Source organism: Aspergillus brunneoviolaceus (genome assembly GCF_003184695.1).
Source record: "Aspergillus brunneoviolaceus CBS 621.78 unplaced genomic scaffold BO95scaffold_81, whole genome shotgun sequence".
Classification (NCBI taxonomy): Eukaryota; Fungi; Ascomycota; class Eurotiomycetes; order Eurotiales; family Aspergillaceae; genus Aspergillus; species Aspergillus brunneoviolaceus.
This window is the reverse complement of record NW_020290811.1, coordinates 10,218-27,002: the sequence shown is the minus strand read 5'-3', so window position 1 is coordinate 27,002 and position 16,785 is coordinate 10,218. Positions and strand designations below refer to the sequence as shown.

Here is a 16,785-nt window from a genome sequence, read left to right as displayed (position 1 = left end):
CCTCTTTTGATTTGATATATCCTGTAAACCCTTGGTTGAATGTTGAATACAAGGTCGAACCCATTGAAGACCAAGCAGCCACGCTAGGTCAATCACCCACCCCCTCCCCAACCCAGCCCATCGTCATCAAAACCGACCGAAGCCGGATTGGAATCAACCCACCGCGCATCATCATCATCATCATATCTATAAACCCAATCAAATCCACGTTGCATCCCGCCGAGACGCAACATTATCCCAAAACATAAGATTCCATCCCATAAGAAAACCGCAAGCATGAACAAGTGTAAAAAAAAAATCAAAGACGAAAAACCCCCCCCTCGGGCCCCTCCCCTAAACCCATCACATTCTTATGGAACCAGACTTAGTGATCCTCCGCCTCGATGTGCGCCTTGTAGGCGGCCTCATCCAGCAGGGAGTCCAACTCGGCGGCGTCGGCGACCTCGATCTCGGCGATCCAGGCCTCGGCCTCGGGGCTCTCGTTGATGAACTTGGCCTTGTCTTCAAGGATGGCGTTGCCGCGCACCACGGTGCCGGCGACGGGCGAGAGCACGTCCGAGGCGGACTTGACGGACTCGACGGCGCCGACGGGCTCGTTGGCGCTCACCTCCAGCCCCTCGGAGGGGAGCTCGACGTAGACGACGTCGCCGAGGGAGTGGGCGGCGTAGGCGGTGATGCCGATTTTGGCTGGAGTGAGGGGGGTCATTAGCTTGGGTGTTTGGGGGGTTGGGGTGGAAGGAAGAAGGCAGGGACGGTGGGGGGGGGGAGAGAGTTAGGGACACAGAGGGAATGAGGACGATGAGGTTCAAGGAGAGGGGGAGCGGAAGGTAGACTCACCCGTCTTGCCGTTATCGGCCAGCTCGATCCATTCGTGAGACTCGGTATACTTCTTCAGTTGCCCTGTGTGGGTTGATGAGGTCGGTCAGCCACCACTATTTTCCAGGACATTGTATTTTGTTTTTGTGGGAAAATGAAGACCAAAGCATGCGGAGGCTTCAATAACCCCCTTAACACAGCCATCGGAGGGAGAATGCGTACAGAATGGGCTCTGGGAGAAGCTCCGGACACTTCCCCGCGGGAAACTGACGGGGGTCGCCCTGCGGACGGCGGAGAGGGGGAGCTTCTGCGCGAGGAAGCGCGAGGCGACGGGACGGAAAGAACTGGCGAGAGCAGACATTGTGAATGGCAATTGAGACGGTAGGCGCAGCGAAGAGCGTGGTGAGGCAAGTCGGAGGGTGTCAGGAAGAAGAGCAAGAGTTGGGTTTGTGTGGGGGAAGAGGGAAGGGAAAAGAGGTTAAATACTAAAGGGCAGGAAGGAGTAGGAAAGCTAATGACGGAGATGACGAGCACTTCCCGGAGCTAGGCTAGTCTACACCTAGTGGTGTACTGATAACGGGCTCGGGCTGCCAAGCCGATTAACTGATAAGCAAAAAAGCATTGCGGGCGCGCGGCCCGGAAAAATCTGGTTCCCTTTCCCTGTTCAGATGTTCCCGGGCTTGTTGTCGACTCTCCGCTTGTCCCTTTCGTTGGTCCCATTGTCCAGGTCCAGAACAAATTGCTTCTCCGCAGATTTACCGCTGTCATGTTGTACGAGCTGATTGCAGTAGTATGTGTCTTTCATCCTCGTGGGAATGGAGAATTGTGGCTAATATCATACCAGGTCCGCCCCGGCAGCCTCCACGAGGTCCGCGAGTACGTACCGACTCAACTCCCTCCCCTACACTCCCCTACAGCCAGACTTTCATCTCAATGTCATTCCTCATTCAGTCTCCTCTGTCTCGATATTAATCATTCAATAGTATCGCCCGGAATGCCGGCGTCCAGGTCCTGCGCGCCGGCGGCGTAGTCCGCGGCTACACCAACTGGGGCACCTTCACCCTGCCCCGGCCGACCACGAAGCACCAGGCCCGCTACCACGAAGGTCACCACTTCATCATGCGCTTCGACTCCTCTGGTGCTGTCCAGCAAGCCGTCCTGCGCACCCTCGGTCTCGATCCCCGTATGATCCGCTTCTCCGTGGTGAAGCTGGGCGACAAGCTGGAGGAGATCAAGGACGTGGAGGGCAAGGTGGACTGGAACAAATACCGCCCGCTCACCGACTCCATCTGATCGATGGTGTGGAATGGTTAATTTGCACTTGTTATTGATGTTCGCGACGAGAAACAAAAGAGCCGGGTGATCTTCGTTTGGGTTGCCCCCGTGGCGCAACGCGTCTAGATCGTTATTGTATCATATTTGGGATGGGTGTTCTTTTCTTTTTGCTTTTGTGTCTTTGTTGTATATCATATCAGCATCGTTGGCGCATATACCTGAACTGGCAGATTTTCGGCCAATACCGATGGCGAGATCAATTCATCTGAGTTTGCTTGTGGGCTACAACTACTCTCTTGTTCTGGAGGGGAACCTGACATTTGGGCTGGTCGTGGGTGAAGGTGCGTTGAGTGCAAGGCTAGTTGATCTCAATCGGTTGGTTGGGCGGCACTACCGTTTGTTTGGCAGGCTGTCGGCAAGCTCTCGCCGGGCTGCAGTAGTGGACGATCGGTGCATCAATCAGTCTCCATAACAAGTAGGAGGCACGACCCTTGAAGTTGAAACAGCGAGTTCTGGACTTGCGAATCATGTGAGAAAGATTCCGGAGTAGGGAGTGTAGATTGGCCGCAGATTATGCCGCGTGCAAAAGCGCAACGGCATCTTCAGCCGAGGTTAGCTCCGACATGCGTCGGTTATGATGCAGTCCAGGAACGGAAGACGCTTAATTAGCCTCAACAATAGCAGATCCCCCTCCTCAACCTTCTTCGTCCAGGTGGTCCCATTCTTTTTCAAGTCAAACTCCTCAGTAGTAACACCTCACATGCACATATCTTGGTCTTGTGCCGCCGTCGCCTCTCATCCGCACCCACCGTAACCCTCGAATCGACAGGGATCAGGGATTTGTCTCCGAGAATATACTGTACATACCATCCATCACGAGCATCAAGTGCCACCACATCTCTAGGATCTCATTCTTTCAACTCTCTTCTATCTTATAAAATCAAGCCGAGACCAAACGAAACTACAATGCTAGAGCTCTCCTACACCGAAAGCCCCTCCTCCTTCGCGGAGCTGATGTCCCTCCGCCGTCTGCACGTGGAGAAGAGCCAAATCCCCTCGGCGAACAGCCCGGAACATATCGAACGCTTCCAATCGCTGGCACCACCCTACCCACCGGGCGAAGCAGGCCGGGCATTCGGCGGCCACGTCTACGCCCAATCGGCCTACGCCGCCTCGCAGACCGTCGAGAAAGGCTTCCTCATCCACGTATGTATTCCACTGAGCACTCCCCCACCCTTCCCAAAACCCCTACGCCCTGTAGACCAACCCACTTACCAAATCAAAGAACGTAACCGGCACCTTCATCCTCCCCGGCCGACTAGACATCCCCTACGAATACACGGTGCGCCACCTCCGCGACGGCAAAAGCTACTGCACGCGCGCCGTCGACGCCCGTCAGGCCCACCAGATCTGCTTCTCGGGTCTGGTCTCGTTCAAACGCGCCGAACCGCCTGCCGCAGCGCCGTTCGCGCACCAGCCCGTCTCCGCCCAACAGCGCTACGCCGAGCTTCTGGCCGGGAAGAGACCCCAGGACTTTCCGGTCCAGCCCGGCGTCGACGCGGACTTCTACATCGATCACTGGCGCGAGCAGTGGGAGAAGCACGGGATCCCGGAGCGCGAGTTCCCCGGGCTGGAGGCGCGGAATGTGGATATGCGCGGGTTCAACCAGAGGGAGGAGGTAACAGGTCAGCCGGATCGGTATCGGCAGTTGACGTTCTATAAGCTCAAGGGGCTGCCGGGGGATCAGCCTGTTTCTGTGAAGGAGGAAGAGGTCAGGGTGGGGGAGGTGAGGCGGAGGGAGAGGGCAGGCGAGTTCGATAATCTGTATGCGTGCGCGCATATGTATGCGGCGGATAAGAACTCGTTGCTGCTGATCCCCCGCGCGTTGGGAATGAAGGTGTGGGATGCGCTGGCCAGTTTGACGCTGACGGTTGTGTTTCATGAGCTCGGGGAGGCGGTGCGGATGATTGATTGGGATGCAGAGGGGGAGACAGAGGCTAAGGAGGAGGGTGGGCTGTCCAAGAAGTGGTTTATTCAGGAGGGCTGGACGCCTAGGTCCGGGGATAGTCGCGCGATCCATGAGAGTTGGTTGTGGTCGCCGGAGGGGAGGTTGGTGGCGACGAGTTATCAGGATGGTATGTTGAAGGTGGCTCGGGCTGATAGGGAGAAGTTGTGAGGATGAGCTGGTTGTGAGGGTTGCATAGATCTATTCTTTGTATGTTCTGCGTATAGTCGGGCCATGGTATATATAGTTGGTGTAAAGAACACCCCAGCATTTTTTGACTTACGTTATCTAGAAAAGAGTCAATTCCTGCGAAATGGTACCAGTTCTATATCTTCAATATCTCTTCAACTTATTAACCGTTATTCAAAGTCCTTGCTCTAGGCATGAATAATAAATCGGAATATGTGCCTTGGTAGAAACATAGTAATCTGCTGCAACCGCGTTCCTGTTTTAAGAAAAAGAGATAGGCGCAGGAAAATAGTAGTGAGTCCTAAATGATCAGGTCAAGCTGCTAGATGCGGAATCATTAGTGACGAAGAAGAACGATAAAGTGACTAGTGTATGCACCTGGTATCGGCGCCAGTTGATAGTCTTATCAATTATACAACTTCAGCATGTATTTTATCGGTCCTAAATCGCCAGAAATAGGTGAAGTAACTGCTCGAAGTCACTATTGGGGTTATTAATAATTATAGCTGAGTCCTATCATGCGCCTGTTCTCCCTCTCATCGACCTTCTAAGCGATCAGACCACGAGTCATGCCCGGGTTCGACCTATCAAGATTTAGTTCCCAGCGAAGGGGTGAGATTGTTAGTAGTTTGGACTGATGCTTATGCCCGCTATATCCGTACTCCTTCTAGTACCAAATATCTAATGATATATGGTAAGCAATAAGACAAAGCTACTAATGTATTCATCATCAGCCATCCTCTGACACATATATTTAGCTCAATCCATCCATCCCCCACCATTGAGTCTACTCCGAATACAACAGAACAAGCACCTGCATCATGAAAATCATCCTCGCCGGAACAACCGGGCTCGTAGGCCAAGAGGTCCTCACCCAGTGCCTGGCCCACCCCTCAATCACCTCCATCCTCGTCCTGTCGCGTCGCGAACTGCCCAATACCATCACCCACCCCAAACCCCAGGTCCACCGCATGTAAGACCAGGACTTTCTCTCCGACTCCGACCCGCATCTCGCCGCCTCCCTCCGCGGCGCCACCCGCATGCATCTGGACGCTAGGCGTGCCACCCTCGCGCGCGTCAGCTGACGAAGAGGCCTCCCGGCGAGTCACGCTGGAGTATACCATCCAGGCAACCGTAGCATTCAACGAGGCCTTTACTGCTTCTCTGGTCGGAACAGGACGAGAAGAAGCCCTTTCCGCGGCCGGCTCAAAATTCCGCTTCGTGTACTTCAGCGGCGGGATGGCGGAGCGCGATCAGACGAAGTCTTTGTGGGTGATGGCGGGGTATCGTCGGTTGAGGGTATGTCTCCTCCCTTTCAGCCATTCGATAATCTACAAACAGAGAGACTGATAAAGAGACCTCTAGGGCCAAGCCGAGCACCCCGCCACGTTCGAGTCATATATCATGCGTCCGGGCATGGTGCTCAGTCGCCAGGGGACACTGGCCGATCGGGTCCGGAGTCTGGCACCCTCCGTGCGGGTGGACGTGTTGGCGCGGGCGGCGGTCGATCTTGCTGTTCGGGGTCATTCGGAGAAGATCTCGGAGAATGCCCGGATTACGGAGTAGGAGGGTGTTGGTGGGCGAGAGAGTTGATCTTGTTTAGTGGTCGTGTCGATGGCAATTGTAGACTGAAAGTCCCCTTTTCAAGTTCCGGGTGCCAGGCAACCACAACTCTTACACTGAAGTCTATACCCAAGATATAGCTAGAGACAGGTATGTCTTCGCATAGTCAGGTCTTCAAGTCTCGAAGAGTCTGATACTTTTGTTAGACTTATTTCGCCTTTAAAACCAAAAGGATGAAGTTCTAAGCCCCAAACTACTCAATTTACAAGAAGACAACTTAAGCTTTGTCAAGAGCCCTCAAGCTTTATATCAAAATTAGCCGAGAAAGCCAAATGTAGAGTTCTCATTGTGGATTATGGGGATAGACAGCTCGCATGCGAGTGCAGCCCGCTTACCGACCTTTACATTGGCGTTGGCTCAATTGCGTTAGATGAACCTAAACAGTGCAAGTGGCTCATCAAACAACTCATCATGCAGGTGCTATCACATCCTCGTCTGCATATCTCATATTCTCGTATCTAGCGCAGAGAAGGTTAGAGGATAGTGCTACATTTGGGCGCGGGAAAAACGCTGTCTCGAGGGTTATTCTACTCACGTCAGCAAAAGTGTCATCTTACTACTCATGAGTTTTCCAACGTCGCAAAGAATGCTCCGATGATTCTGAGGCAGTGGTGGCAGTACCGAGCTGCCATTGCAGGCAACATGGAGCTTCCCCAAGAAGATATCTCAAGGGAGATGAATCTTCTGCAGTATCTCGATGCGGTGCTGGAGGAGCTTAGGGCTTCACAATCCGTGAACCGGAATCAGAAGCATGTCGATCGCCTAAGGAAAGAGAATGCGACTGTCAAGAGGAATCGAGTTGTCTACCCAGCAGAACAGGAAGCTAGTATTGAATGCATAACTAAAGATGTTATCACCGTGCACAGTTCATCAATGGCTGGATTGACTTGAAGCGACAATTTTAGATTCCCAGGCTACACGCAGCCAAAGTGACAGCATCATAGTCTTCATCACCGTCACCATTTTCTTCATGCGTGTAATGCCTCTTGGGCAAGCATGTCGAAATACTGATGACTTCCAATATGGTTACCAGCTTCCTTCTTGGCGAGTCTTTTTGCATTCAGTATCTTAGAGTTTTATTATGAAGATGGTACTACCTAGTAGGTAATATCGCCCATCCCGCTGGATGGGTTCTTCCAATCACATATCAGTACTCATACATCCCTTGCTTACTTTCTCAATGCGACATACTCTGATCATTAAACACCAGTCAAGGCTACATTTGCTTTCTCCCGATTCATCATAGCCTTGTAGGAAGACATTGAGATGAATGTTGCTTAGGTTCGGTATGTTGAGCGACTGGATCATTGGTGTAGGACGGCCATCTCCGTGCTTTGGAGTATGCTGTCTCTTGAGGAGAACATTCGCGGGGTCATGTCCTTTACCACAATAGCTATTTTGTTGTAGGGCACCATTGTGAGGTTCGTTTTCCCGTTAGGCAGAAACGACGGGTCGGCTGTGCATCCTTATTGACGATCACAGATCCAATTAAAAGTTGCTGGTATCAAGAGAACTGCTCTTGATTCTTATCTTTTTCTTGGCAGGAGCCAGTATTCATTCCCGGCTCCGCCTTCTCACTCGGGGTGGGTGACTAGTCAAATGATAATCCTGATTTGATTGAGGATTTGGGTCGACATAATTATCAACGTGGGAAACCGCTGTAGTGACTAAGCCATATAAGTGATATGAGCCATTACAGAGCTGGAAGAATAAGCTGTAATAGAGATTTCGTCGGGGTATGATAGCATTTGAGCTATCGTCGATAGGCCCCTGCCTTTCTGACTCTAGTCATATCCACAAACCCTAGGCCACTCTAGGAAATGCCATCGGTTTGGGCTCCTCATTTGAGGGACAAAGGGTCGGATATGAAAGTTGTCTCGGCGCTAGTTGAATGCGCCAATGTCTATAGCCGTAGGCAAGTCATGAAGTTTTCTCGGAGTGGTGAGTATTCCACCCCCGGGAGTGTATGATACGCTGGAGGCTACCCAGGCACTATTAAGCGCCAAGAGTGTCGACGGACTTCGATCGCGGAGGACTTTTGCCATTGTTTCGTCTGAGGTAGATCATTCCCGAGCTCAAGTCGCGTCGTGCGTGATCCCAGAAGAATCGATATTCCAAGCAAGCACCCCGGTGGGAGTGTCCGAGTGACAGAAATCAAGGGCCGTACTGAACGGTCATGTAGGCGGGTGTATAAGGTTGCGATTTCACGGGTATCGATGGTCTTGGCCAAGGACTTGGGGAAGGAGTATGGCACCCGGATATCTGCCACAAGAGTGTGGTGATGTCGTGGATATCACTATTATGATATAGATGTTCCATCGTAGTAGAGAGGGGTTAATGTGCTAGAGGCGGTGGGCGGCTCCCCAGACTTCGTATAGAACGAGGCCTTGGTCATAAGTCTAAATAGTCTATAACAGGTCTTCGAGCGTTTGGGATGACGATCAAGAGAGAAGGTTGTCGAGGAGCGGTCAACTATACGATAACGCTGCCATTGATCTGAGATGCATTCCCTTATTCACAGGGCTCTCTATCTCGAGTCTATGATTGTAATGTGGCAATCTTGCATATTCAATGATTTGGTGTAGGTGATCAAATCAAGTGGAGGAAGCAGTACTAAGGTTTAAGGTTACCAAAGCCTACCGGTGAATATCCAGGGCTCGGCCAGACTGCACTACTGGTAACTACACGCAGTGAATCTATTCAGTATTAGCTCTTATGAGGTTGCAAGAAGGTTGTGCCTGAATACACGACCCGCTTTGGCCTCTTAGCCTGATATGGTGAAGCGGGTGCAGATAGCCTCGAGTGGCACTGATCGAAAGGAATCGAGATCGAGATCGAGATCGAGATCGAGATTCAGGTCGATGAAGGGCTTGGGCTGGCGCAAGCCTCAAGAACCTTATGTAGACCCAGCCCATGCCGTTGGATGGCAGTTGATAAAGTACAGATCGTATGACTGTTCTGTCGCACGGTTTCGCTCCAGCCATTCGAGTCCAAGTTGGAGAATGCCTTAACTCGATAATGGTACCGGACAAGACTCCGACGACGCAGCGAGGCAGCGAGGCAACCACGTGGGTGTGTGCTGCAATGAACCCCTGTCACGTGCATCAGTTGCCCGATGACGTCGTGGTTTTTTCCCGCTGACCGACGCCTTATCCGTAGTCTGGTACTCCGTAAATTGTTCACTGCTCAACAACCATCTTCAGACTCACTCACCTCATATCCCCTCCTTTTCAGACTTGCTTGACTCGCACTACCATCATGTGTCCTTCAGTCTAGCCTCATCCAGCATAATGAAGAAGACACTGCTGATCGTGTTCATCCACGGCTTCAAGGTACGGTCCGCTCTCGCATCCGCGATTTGCCACGCTTCACCTGTCTTGCGCGCACGGATTGTGTCGGTCGCAAACCATACCTGTTGGTGTTGCTAATACTCGCAGGGGGGCGATGATACATTCGGAGACTTCCCTAGGCATTTTTGCACGGTGGTCAGCCGTGCTCTTCCTGCCGCACGAGTGACAACAGCGGTCTACCCAAAGTACGAAACTCGAGGCGACCTGAGGGAATGTGTGAGCACATTTCGGGAATGGTTCGTCGCATCTTATTTCATGTGATTTCAGTCCTGTTTGGTTGAACGTACCACTAAGCCACAGCCGTCGGTGCAGGCTGCAGAATACAGTCATCGACCTGGAAGTCGCGAACCGAACAGCTTCGCCCACCGTGGATCCTTCGGTTCATGTGTTTCTAGTCGGTCACTCCATGGGTGGGATTGTGGCGGCCGAGACACTCCTGCTACTGTCTTCCGAGCAGCCTCTGCCTCCCAAGCCCGCCGCCCATGTCTCAACGGAGCCCAACGCACCTGGCTCTTGCACCAATTCGGACACTTCCATCGGAGCCGGCTCATTTATGTTTCCGCATATTCAAGGGGTTCTCGCATTCGACACGCCGTTTTTGGGGATTGCGCCCGGGGTGGTTTCGTACGGGGCCGAGGGACAGTTTCGAAATGCTACCAGCGCGTATACCACGTTGTCTGAAGTGGCTGGCCTATTCGGAATCGGAGGGAGCAACAATTCTTCAGGGGAGACAACATCGTCCGAGGAGCCTAAGAAATCTCTACCGACTTCATCGACTAACGACGCCGCTGTCACGCCGTCCTGGCAACGGTGGGGTCGGTACGCGATGTTTGCCGGAGCAGGCGCCCTGGCGGCCGGCGGGGCGGCGGCAGTGTATTCGCAGCGTCAGCGACTAACCGACGGCTGGGGCTGGGTGTCATCCCACCTGGTATTTGTTGGCTGCCTGGCACGCTCTTCCGATTTGCGGCAGCGCCTGGCGTCGCTCTCGGACGTGCAAAAGAATCGCGGGATTGCCTGCGTCAATTTCTATACGTGCTTGGGCAAGAATGCGAGCTCGCTGGTAGAGAACACAACCCGTAGCAATACGTCGTTCAGCCAAAAGATTATACGCTCCAAGGACCGCACTTTCTGTTCGCTTCCAGCGGGAGGCCAAGGCCCGGAGGTTCCGGAGCCAGGTCTCCGATGGGCTAGAGCCGTGAATGATAAAGCTGCAGATGAAATCAAAGCTCACACCAGCATGTTCTTGCAGACTCAGAACCCGGGCTACGCTTCACTCCTTTGCGAGGCAAGCAGAGCGCTAGTGGAGTCAGTCGACCGGGGCTGGTACGCCACGGCTACAGGACCAATTGAGGAGGTGGATGGAGACATGCCGCAGCCCCAGAGTGGCACCCTCCACGAGCACTCCGATGGTGGATTCATGGACAGCGACGATGTAGTGGTCGTGGACTAAAAGCTACGGTGCTTGTGAGGGGGAGGGAGCCAGTGAGGGAAGTCCCTCCCATCCTTACTCCATCTCCTATCTCACCCAACTCATTTGTTCTACTTTCCTCTCGTTGCCAACTCTTCGTGCAGATTGCTGCTGTCCACGGCCTGGAAGTAGTTCCAATGGAACAGATTCTGCATCCGATATTGTCCCGTTGCTCCACTAACTTCCGAAATCAAGTCTGTCGCCTGCCGGGGCAACAATAACACGCACGTCTGAAAGGCGTGAGTTTGGAGCTAGCGGACGAAGGGTCCGATCACATCCAGGCTGACAACGAAGGCGGGGGCCAGACACCAGTTGGCCGCGCACACGAAATGAAGATTCGTGGCTTACATCTGGCGCAGTCACTTTTGTGTGCCCGGGGAAGTATTGTAATAAAGTGATTATACGGTCCATAGGAAAGGGATGATAACATCCGATCATCCATGGACGGTGGACCTTCCCCTTTCCGAAGACCCGGCCGTGCGTCGAGTCCGGGTCTACCATACGGACTAAAGGAAACTGGTTTGGATGGTCTTCCTCCTGATCAGCAACTAAAATCTCTGTCGAGAAGTGAAGTTCCCATCTTCGAGCACTACGGCTCCTTCTAATATCCTCGTCAGACCACCGTTCACTAGAGTATGACAATTCATTTCCTTCAGCGGTTGATTAAACCTCATGAGACCTTCAGCACGTGACCTCGATGGCATTCAGTCAGTTACCGTACCGATACAGTGGGTTTTCTCGATGGTTGGAATGAGGCAATTTGTAGTTAGGGTAGAAGTTTCGTGGAGGACCGAAATTGAGACCCAGACAAATTGATGGTTGGCCTGAGTCAGCGGGCATCTTGAGTAACTTAAGCTAGGTAGTATCTAAGTTAACAGTCACCTATCTTGACCACGAGCAGGACATGACGTAAAGAGCCGGTTTCAGACTCGATCACTCGATCACTCGATCGCCCACTGAATTCCAGATCTTGGGCGGTAGGCTTACTTCCGAGCATAGTCCGAAACAGAACAGAGCCAATGCCGATATCCAAAGCAAATTGGTTTCAGAGAAAAATGTGGTCGACCTCACAATCATTTGTCTCTCACATTAAATGTCCGTGGAATTCATTTCCACAGTACATTTCTAAAAGTCCCGCGCACTACTCGGAACTGCAGTGCCCTTTTCAGGAACTACCTTGTACATGTACTAGTAAGGACTAGACCGGTCTAAGCTTGCCTCAAATAGGCAGGTTCTTGGAGGAGCCTGAGCCTGAGAGGGCAATGTTGAGTCAATTGACCCTTGAATCTATCTTCTCGAGAATTTGAGTGGCAAGCCGGGCGCTAAAATGCACTTTACTAGCGGCCCTACCCATGCGCTGGCCGCAAGTAAGCAACAGTGAGCGACTATACTTCAGCAGCAACTACTTAGTTCACTGCTAATCATGCATAAGCTAGTCAACTACACGGCGAGCTCAATACGGACCGAGCCCGCCTGAATGTGTACGGTATCTTGACTGTACGTTTGAGAAGTATTGGTGGTTGGTTGGTAGGTAGGGTACAGACAGTACTTCTTACCATTCGTGCTTCATCAGCACTACTCTCTCCGGAAACACCCCTGCAGGGACAATGGCGGCTTGATCTCCCTTAGCTCTGGGCAGTGGACAAGCAAACAAGCACTTTAACGAGTGTAGACAAAGAACGAAACAAAGAAATGCGAAACTCCCCCTCCGATCGACTCCTTCGCTCCCCTGCTTCAGCCCCACCCGTGCCTTTAGCTCCTCCAGACTCTCTCCTACTCGGCGAATGCCGAGCGGGCTGATTCTCTAACGGTTGTGGTTCTGACTCGCAGATGAACCAACCAACCTATCGAGTTGAGTAGGTACCTATCTACTCAGTATCTTGTGGCTGTTTCCAGCCCCATCGCCTCAACTAGGCAGATGAAAATGCCGCCATGACCCCCCCCCCTCCTTTCTTTCTCTTTCAAACCCGCCTTCTCCTCTCCTCCTCCCCTCCCCCTCCGTGGATTTGTTTGCTTCTACCCCTGGTCTTTGCTGATTTATGGGGAAGATCTACCTATGCTTGAGCTCCCACTGCAGGAATGATCAGTGATTGTGAAACCAGATAGATACATTGCTCTGGTCACCGCCTCCACTTGGGTGTGGTTAAACTGTTACCCACATCATATGAAGTGGCAGCAGAGCGAAGAGAGAGTGCGAGTGAGAAAAAGAAACAGAAAGGCATGAGAGCTGCTGCAGTGCCGAGCGCAGACTAAGTGTCTCCCTCGGCCGAACAATCATAAATTGAAGCTACCCCGTCTGTGTTTGCCGGTAGCAATCTATTTACCTGCCTGCTAACTGTTTTGGTAGAGTTGGAGCGCGACGGTCGGGACGGGGCCGAGACCATTGCATTCACCACTGCATCCACCCACCCCATATGGCAGACATCTGGTACCATTTGCAGCATCGCTCTCCCTCTTTCCTAATACAAGATAGATTGCCGTCGAGTACAGACCAGCCAATTGTCCAAAGACTAGATTTAGTCTGCTCGAATCTCGGAGAGTGAATCCTTCTCAAACCTGCATAATCTGGCGGCGGATATCTTCTGCTCGGGCCCTGACTGACCTCCGCGGGTTGACGGCGGTCGGTCGGTGCTCAGGCCCTATCGGACTTCCTGCCAGCCAGCCAGCCAGCCAGCCAGCCAGCCTAGCCACACTTGCAATTCCCTTCTTGCAGATGAATATCCACCCCTTGGGCTGCTGTCACTGGCAGTCTCGCTACTACTCTGGACCCTAGATTAAGGTCATTTACGAGCCTACGACTACAATCTCGACCTGATTGGTCCCACAAATAAAGTTAGTGGTTGCATAGATTTATACCTTAGTTAGGGCATTGTCGGCCCTAACCGAACTGCAGAAAATCCACTAGACGAGGTCAACAGACTCAACACAGACTGTGCGGAGATGGGGACAAGGCAAGCACGCCGTGATCATGGCGGACTTGCATTCGTGTCACCCAATAAAGCCCACTTGAGATGGTCAACTTACGATCTTCCCCATATCATTAATTGGGCCTGCACTAACCGACCTGAGTCTGAATTCTCCGACTGGACTTGGAAAAGGCTAATTGGATCAGCTCCTGGAAGTGATTCAACTCGACCACAGTGGAAGCGACACGCCAGTATAAAACCACATTGAGTAACATTGACAGAAAAAAAAAGAATTCTTTTTTTGAATCCATGACGCTGTATGTGGTCGAAGGCTCGCCGTTGCCCATGCACGAAGATCCTGGTTAGCGCCACGTGCGAGGAAAAGCAACAACGGCTGCGAGGGACCGCGTCGATCACCCATTGCCCGAACCGATCAGTCCGACGACGCTGATGGGGCTTCGCATCGCTGTGGAACGCGTTCCGCCGCTCCTCCTGGCCGTTAGGGCACCCCGGTGGATGTACGTATTTCTCATGTAGGAAGACCCGCCGCGCCTCGGGGAACCACCTTCTTTTCGGCCACTTTCGCCTTTGACTTTTTGGTCCTTAGATTTTTTTGATTTTTTTGATTTTTTTTGGTGTCCGATTTTCTCTTTTCCTTTTCTGACCAGTTTTGCCCATTTCAAGTACCGTTTGGTTTGCCTTGTTGTGTTTCACCTGTGTTGTTCATGCGACTTTTCGTGGCCGTATTTGCCCGAGGAAGTATGAAAAGTCCTGAAACCTGCAGAGCGGGTCCGATATCGAACAGGCAACTCGACTTACATAGGAGGATCTCGATTGAACTATGGGGGAGGGGGCCAAACCGTTAGAACTTTGGAGCTCGATTCTCCGCATAATCAGGGGAAAGAACTGGAAAGGAATATTTGAAGGAAATAATCCCAGGAGAGGCGAGAAGAGACAATCATATTCACAGACATCTCGAAAACCCACAACTTTTCGAGAGAAAACAAGGCAGAAATGATACAATACTACCAACCTTGAAAGGGTGCAGATAGACCGGATAAGGCCATTCCAATGAATAATAATCAAATCTGGAAACGGAAGAAAATATAGTAAATTAAAAACGGCGGAAGAAAAAAAAATTCAATCGCAAGGCGGTTGCTTGTCCCCTGCTGCTACTACCACTACCTACAGCCGGCTTGTGATGGGCCATGACCGATGCTGGTAAACAACCACCACTCAACCCACCATCACCATCACCACCACTTTCATATAGAAAATATATTAGACTTGGTCTGGAACGCCCTCAATCATGAACAAAGGCTTTCTCAACCCTGCCCAGAGCCAGAAATCCGTCGAATTGTTGAATCCGATTGTCCCCCTGCTGTTGCTGGAACCCAACTATATCTTCCTCTTACCCTTCGATTGAACCAGCATCCTGGGCCATCTCAATCTCAATCAGGCTCCTATCCATTACCACCGAAAACGTGAGCCCAGAACCCTCAGCTGACCACTCATATCTGCTGTCACTACGATTCCTTCCTCACTCAGCCCTGGTTGAATTTTAAAGATCTGACAGCCATGTGCAACTACGTCCAAAACTACTACATTTACACGGCCTGCTACAGCCCCAATAGCCACTTCTTGAGGACAGAGATGGAAGGCATAAAAGACAATTCATCACGATGTGGGAAAGCACCTCATGAACGATTTATTATTGTGCCGGAAAAGTGTACCTTGTGCATCAAGGAAGGCAAGTGAGTGTTATACAAGAGGAGCTTGGGGGGGGGGAACTTTCTTGCCGGAAGCTGGGGGAGGAAGGGAGATAGTTTCTGCCATGACAGGAGCAGAAGGGAGGATAAGAATCCATGATTCATTGGGAAGAAGCTTCCTTATGGAAGACTGTTATACCCTCCAGGGCTCCCCTCTCCAGCCTCTCAAGCCGTTTAGCTACGCTGCACTGGCGGCCACCTACCCGCTGGGCGACGGACTACCTACTATACTGCTTTCTCCAGCTAACGCCTTCCTCGTTCGACCATCCCGCAACTTCTTCGTCTTTTCTTCCGCCGTCATCCACTGCTGGACTGCCATCTCCATTTCCTTCTCCTTCTCCTTCTTGTCCTCTTTCATACTCTTTCATGTTCTTTCTCGTCTCCTTCTCATTCTGTTACCTCCTGGCTCATCGCCTTGCGACGAGTTCGTGTCTATTTCTTTTGGTCTCGTTGATATTCATTTGCATGGTGCTGGGGGCGGGGGGTTTAGAGAGAGCAGTCTAGAGTTGGGTTCTGCATCCACCGTTACTATCTACAATGGAGAGCTACCTTTGCTACTTGGGATTTGCCTACTGCCGCAAAGTCAAGAGCAAAGTTCGATTTAATTTCCTGTTCTTCCCACCAACGTATTTTTCAAGGACGTCAAATCTCGCTTGCAGGAGAATGGCACCATCACGACTACACTCTTCTTTCCTCCCTCCGAAAAACACGCAGCATCACATGTTCTATTCTCCGGCAATCCACTTTCCGGCTTTTTCCTTCAAATGGAGGAAAAGGCAGCTTCGAACCTTCCCTTAACCCACCATGACGAACTCAATTCGAGAGGAAAAAAAAAAAAAAAACACACACACACACAACAGATAGACATAACAGGCCAGTACTGGGCTGACGCTACACAAGGTCCCGCCTTGACCCTCACCCGCGCAACGGCGGCATTATGGCTCGCAAGGTGTCCTGGGGACACACTCCAGCGCTAGAGATCCTTAGCCGGATTTTAATTACTGTCGACGATGCACGGCGTCGGACGCAAAGGCCTGCAGCACCGTTGCCTGCCAAGACACCTATTATGGGGTCTTTCGATGAAGTCTGTGCTCCATCTCTTGTTCTTCCGCGTCGTCAGCGACCGGCCGAAAACAAGCCAGGCCCTGCAACGGGTTCGACAAGTACCCTTGGTCCGGCGGTCGGGGGTGATTTCCAGCACCGCAGCACAGCCCTTGGAGACTCGAGGGTCGCACCAGCTCGAGCTTCTGGGAGGGGTCTTTGAGGGTCCCTTGTAAGTACCAATCAAGGAGATAGGAGGAGTGAACTCCCGAACGAGAACTACTGGGCGGAGGACAAGAAGAGCGAAGACGAAAACGAGAAGAAGCGCAGGGGCCCACCAAAG

At 51.9% G+C, this 16,785-nt stretch overlaps 6 protein-coding genes across 6 annotated transcripts; 5 read left to right on the top strand and 1 right to left on the bottom strand.

Moving 5' to 3' along the window:
• Positions 1-114: 114 nt before the first annotated feature.
• Positions 115-1,310, bottom strand: BO95DRAFT_447092 (glycine decarboxylase subunit H). The gene is made up of 3 exons (XM_025587541.1): positions 1,039-1,310; positions 838-900; positions 115-687 (listed from the first exon to the last, which is right to left on the bottom strand). Exons 1-3 carry the CDS (start codon positions 1,175-1,177, stop codon positions 365-367), a joined length of 525 nt encoding a protein of 174 aa, XP_025437813.1. The 5' UTR covers positions 1,178-1,310; the 3' UTR covers positions 115-364.
• A 272-nt stretch (positions 1,311-1,582) lies between these two features.
• Positions 1,583-2,109, top strand: BO95DRAFT_456688 (mitochondrial 37S ribosomal protein bS6m; the record flags this gene model as incomplete). The annotated part of the gene is made up of 3 exons (XM_025588424.1): positions 1,583-1,606; positions 1,661-1,692; positions 1,800-2,109. 3 exons carry the CDS (start codon positions 1,583-1,585, stop codon positions 2,107-2,109), a joined length of 366 nt encoding a protein of 121 aa, XP_025437812.1.
• Positions 2,110-2,792: 683 nt separating this feature from the next.
• BO95DRAFT_476631 (acyl-CoA thioesterase) lies at positions 2,793-4,727 on the top strand. Its single transcript, XM_025589934.1, has 2 exons — positions 2,793-3,297; positions 3,377-4,727. The coding sequence occupies exons 1-2, from the start codon at positions 3,058-3,060 to the stop codon at positions 4,265-4,267; spliced, it is 1,131 nt and encodes a 376-aa protein (XP_025437811.1). The 5' UTR covers positions 2,793-3,057; the 3' UTR covers positions 4,268-4,727.
• Positions 4,728-5,106: 379 nt separating this feature from the next.
• Positions 5,107-6,150, top strand: BO95DRAFT_476630 (putative nucleoside-diphosphate-sugar epimerase; the record flags this gene model as incomplete). The annotated part of the gene is made up of 4 exons (XM_025589933.1): positions 5,107-5,206; positions 5,343-5,584; positions 5,651-5,998; positions 6,055-6,150. The coding sequence occupies 3 exons, from the start codon at positions 5,107-5,109 to the stop codon at positions 5,849-5,851; spliced, it is 543 nt and encodes a 180-aa protein (XP_025437810.1). The 3' UTR covers positions 5,852-5,998; positions 6,055-6,150.
• Positions 6,151-9,045: 2,895 nt separating this feature from the next.
• Positions 9,046-10,806, top strand: BO95DRAFT_273197 (esterase/lipase family protein). Its single transcript, XM_025581601.1, has 3 exons — positions 9,046-9,240; positions 9,346-9,494; positions 9,571-10,806. Exons 1-3 carry the CDS (start codon positions 9,199-9,201, stop codon positions 10,706-10,708), a joined length of 1,329 nt encoding a protein of 442 aa, XP_025437809.1. The 5' UTR covers positions 9,046-9,198; the 3' UTR covers positions 10,709-10,806.
• Positions 10,807-15,074: 4,268 nt separating this feature from the next.
• Positions 15,075-15,464, top strand: BO95DRAFT_447085 (uncharacterized protein). The gene has a single exon (XM_025587540.1). The coding sequence runs from the start codon at positions 15,211-15,213 to the stop codon at positions 15,388-15,390; it is 180 nt and encodes a 59-aa protein (XP_025437808.1). The 5' UTR covers positions 15,075-15,210; the 3' UTR covers positions 15,391-15,464.
• The last annotated feature ends 1,321 nt before the right edge of the window (positions 15,465-16,785 follow it).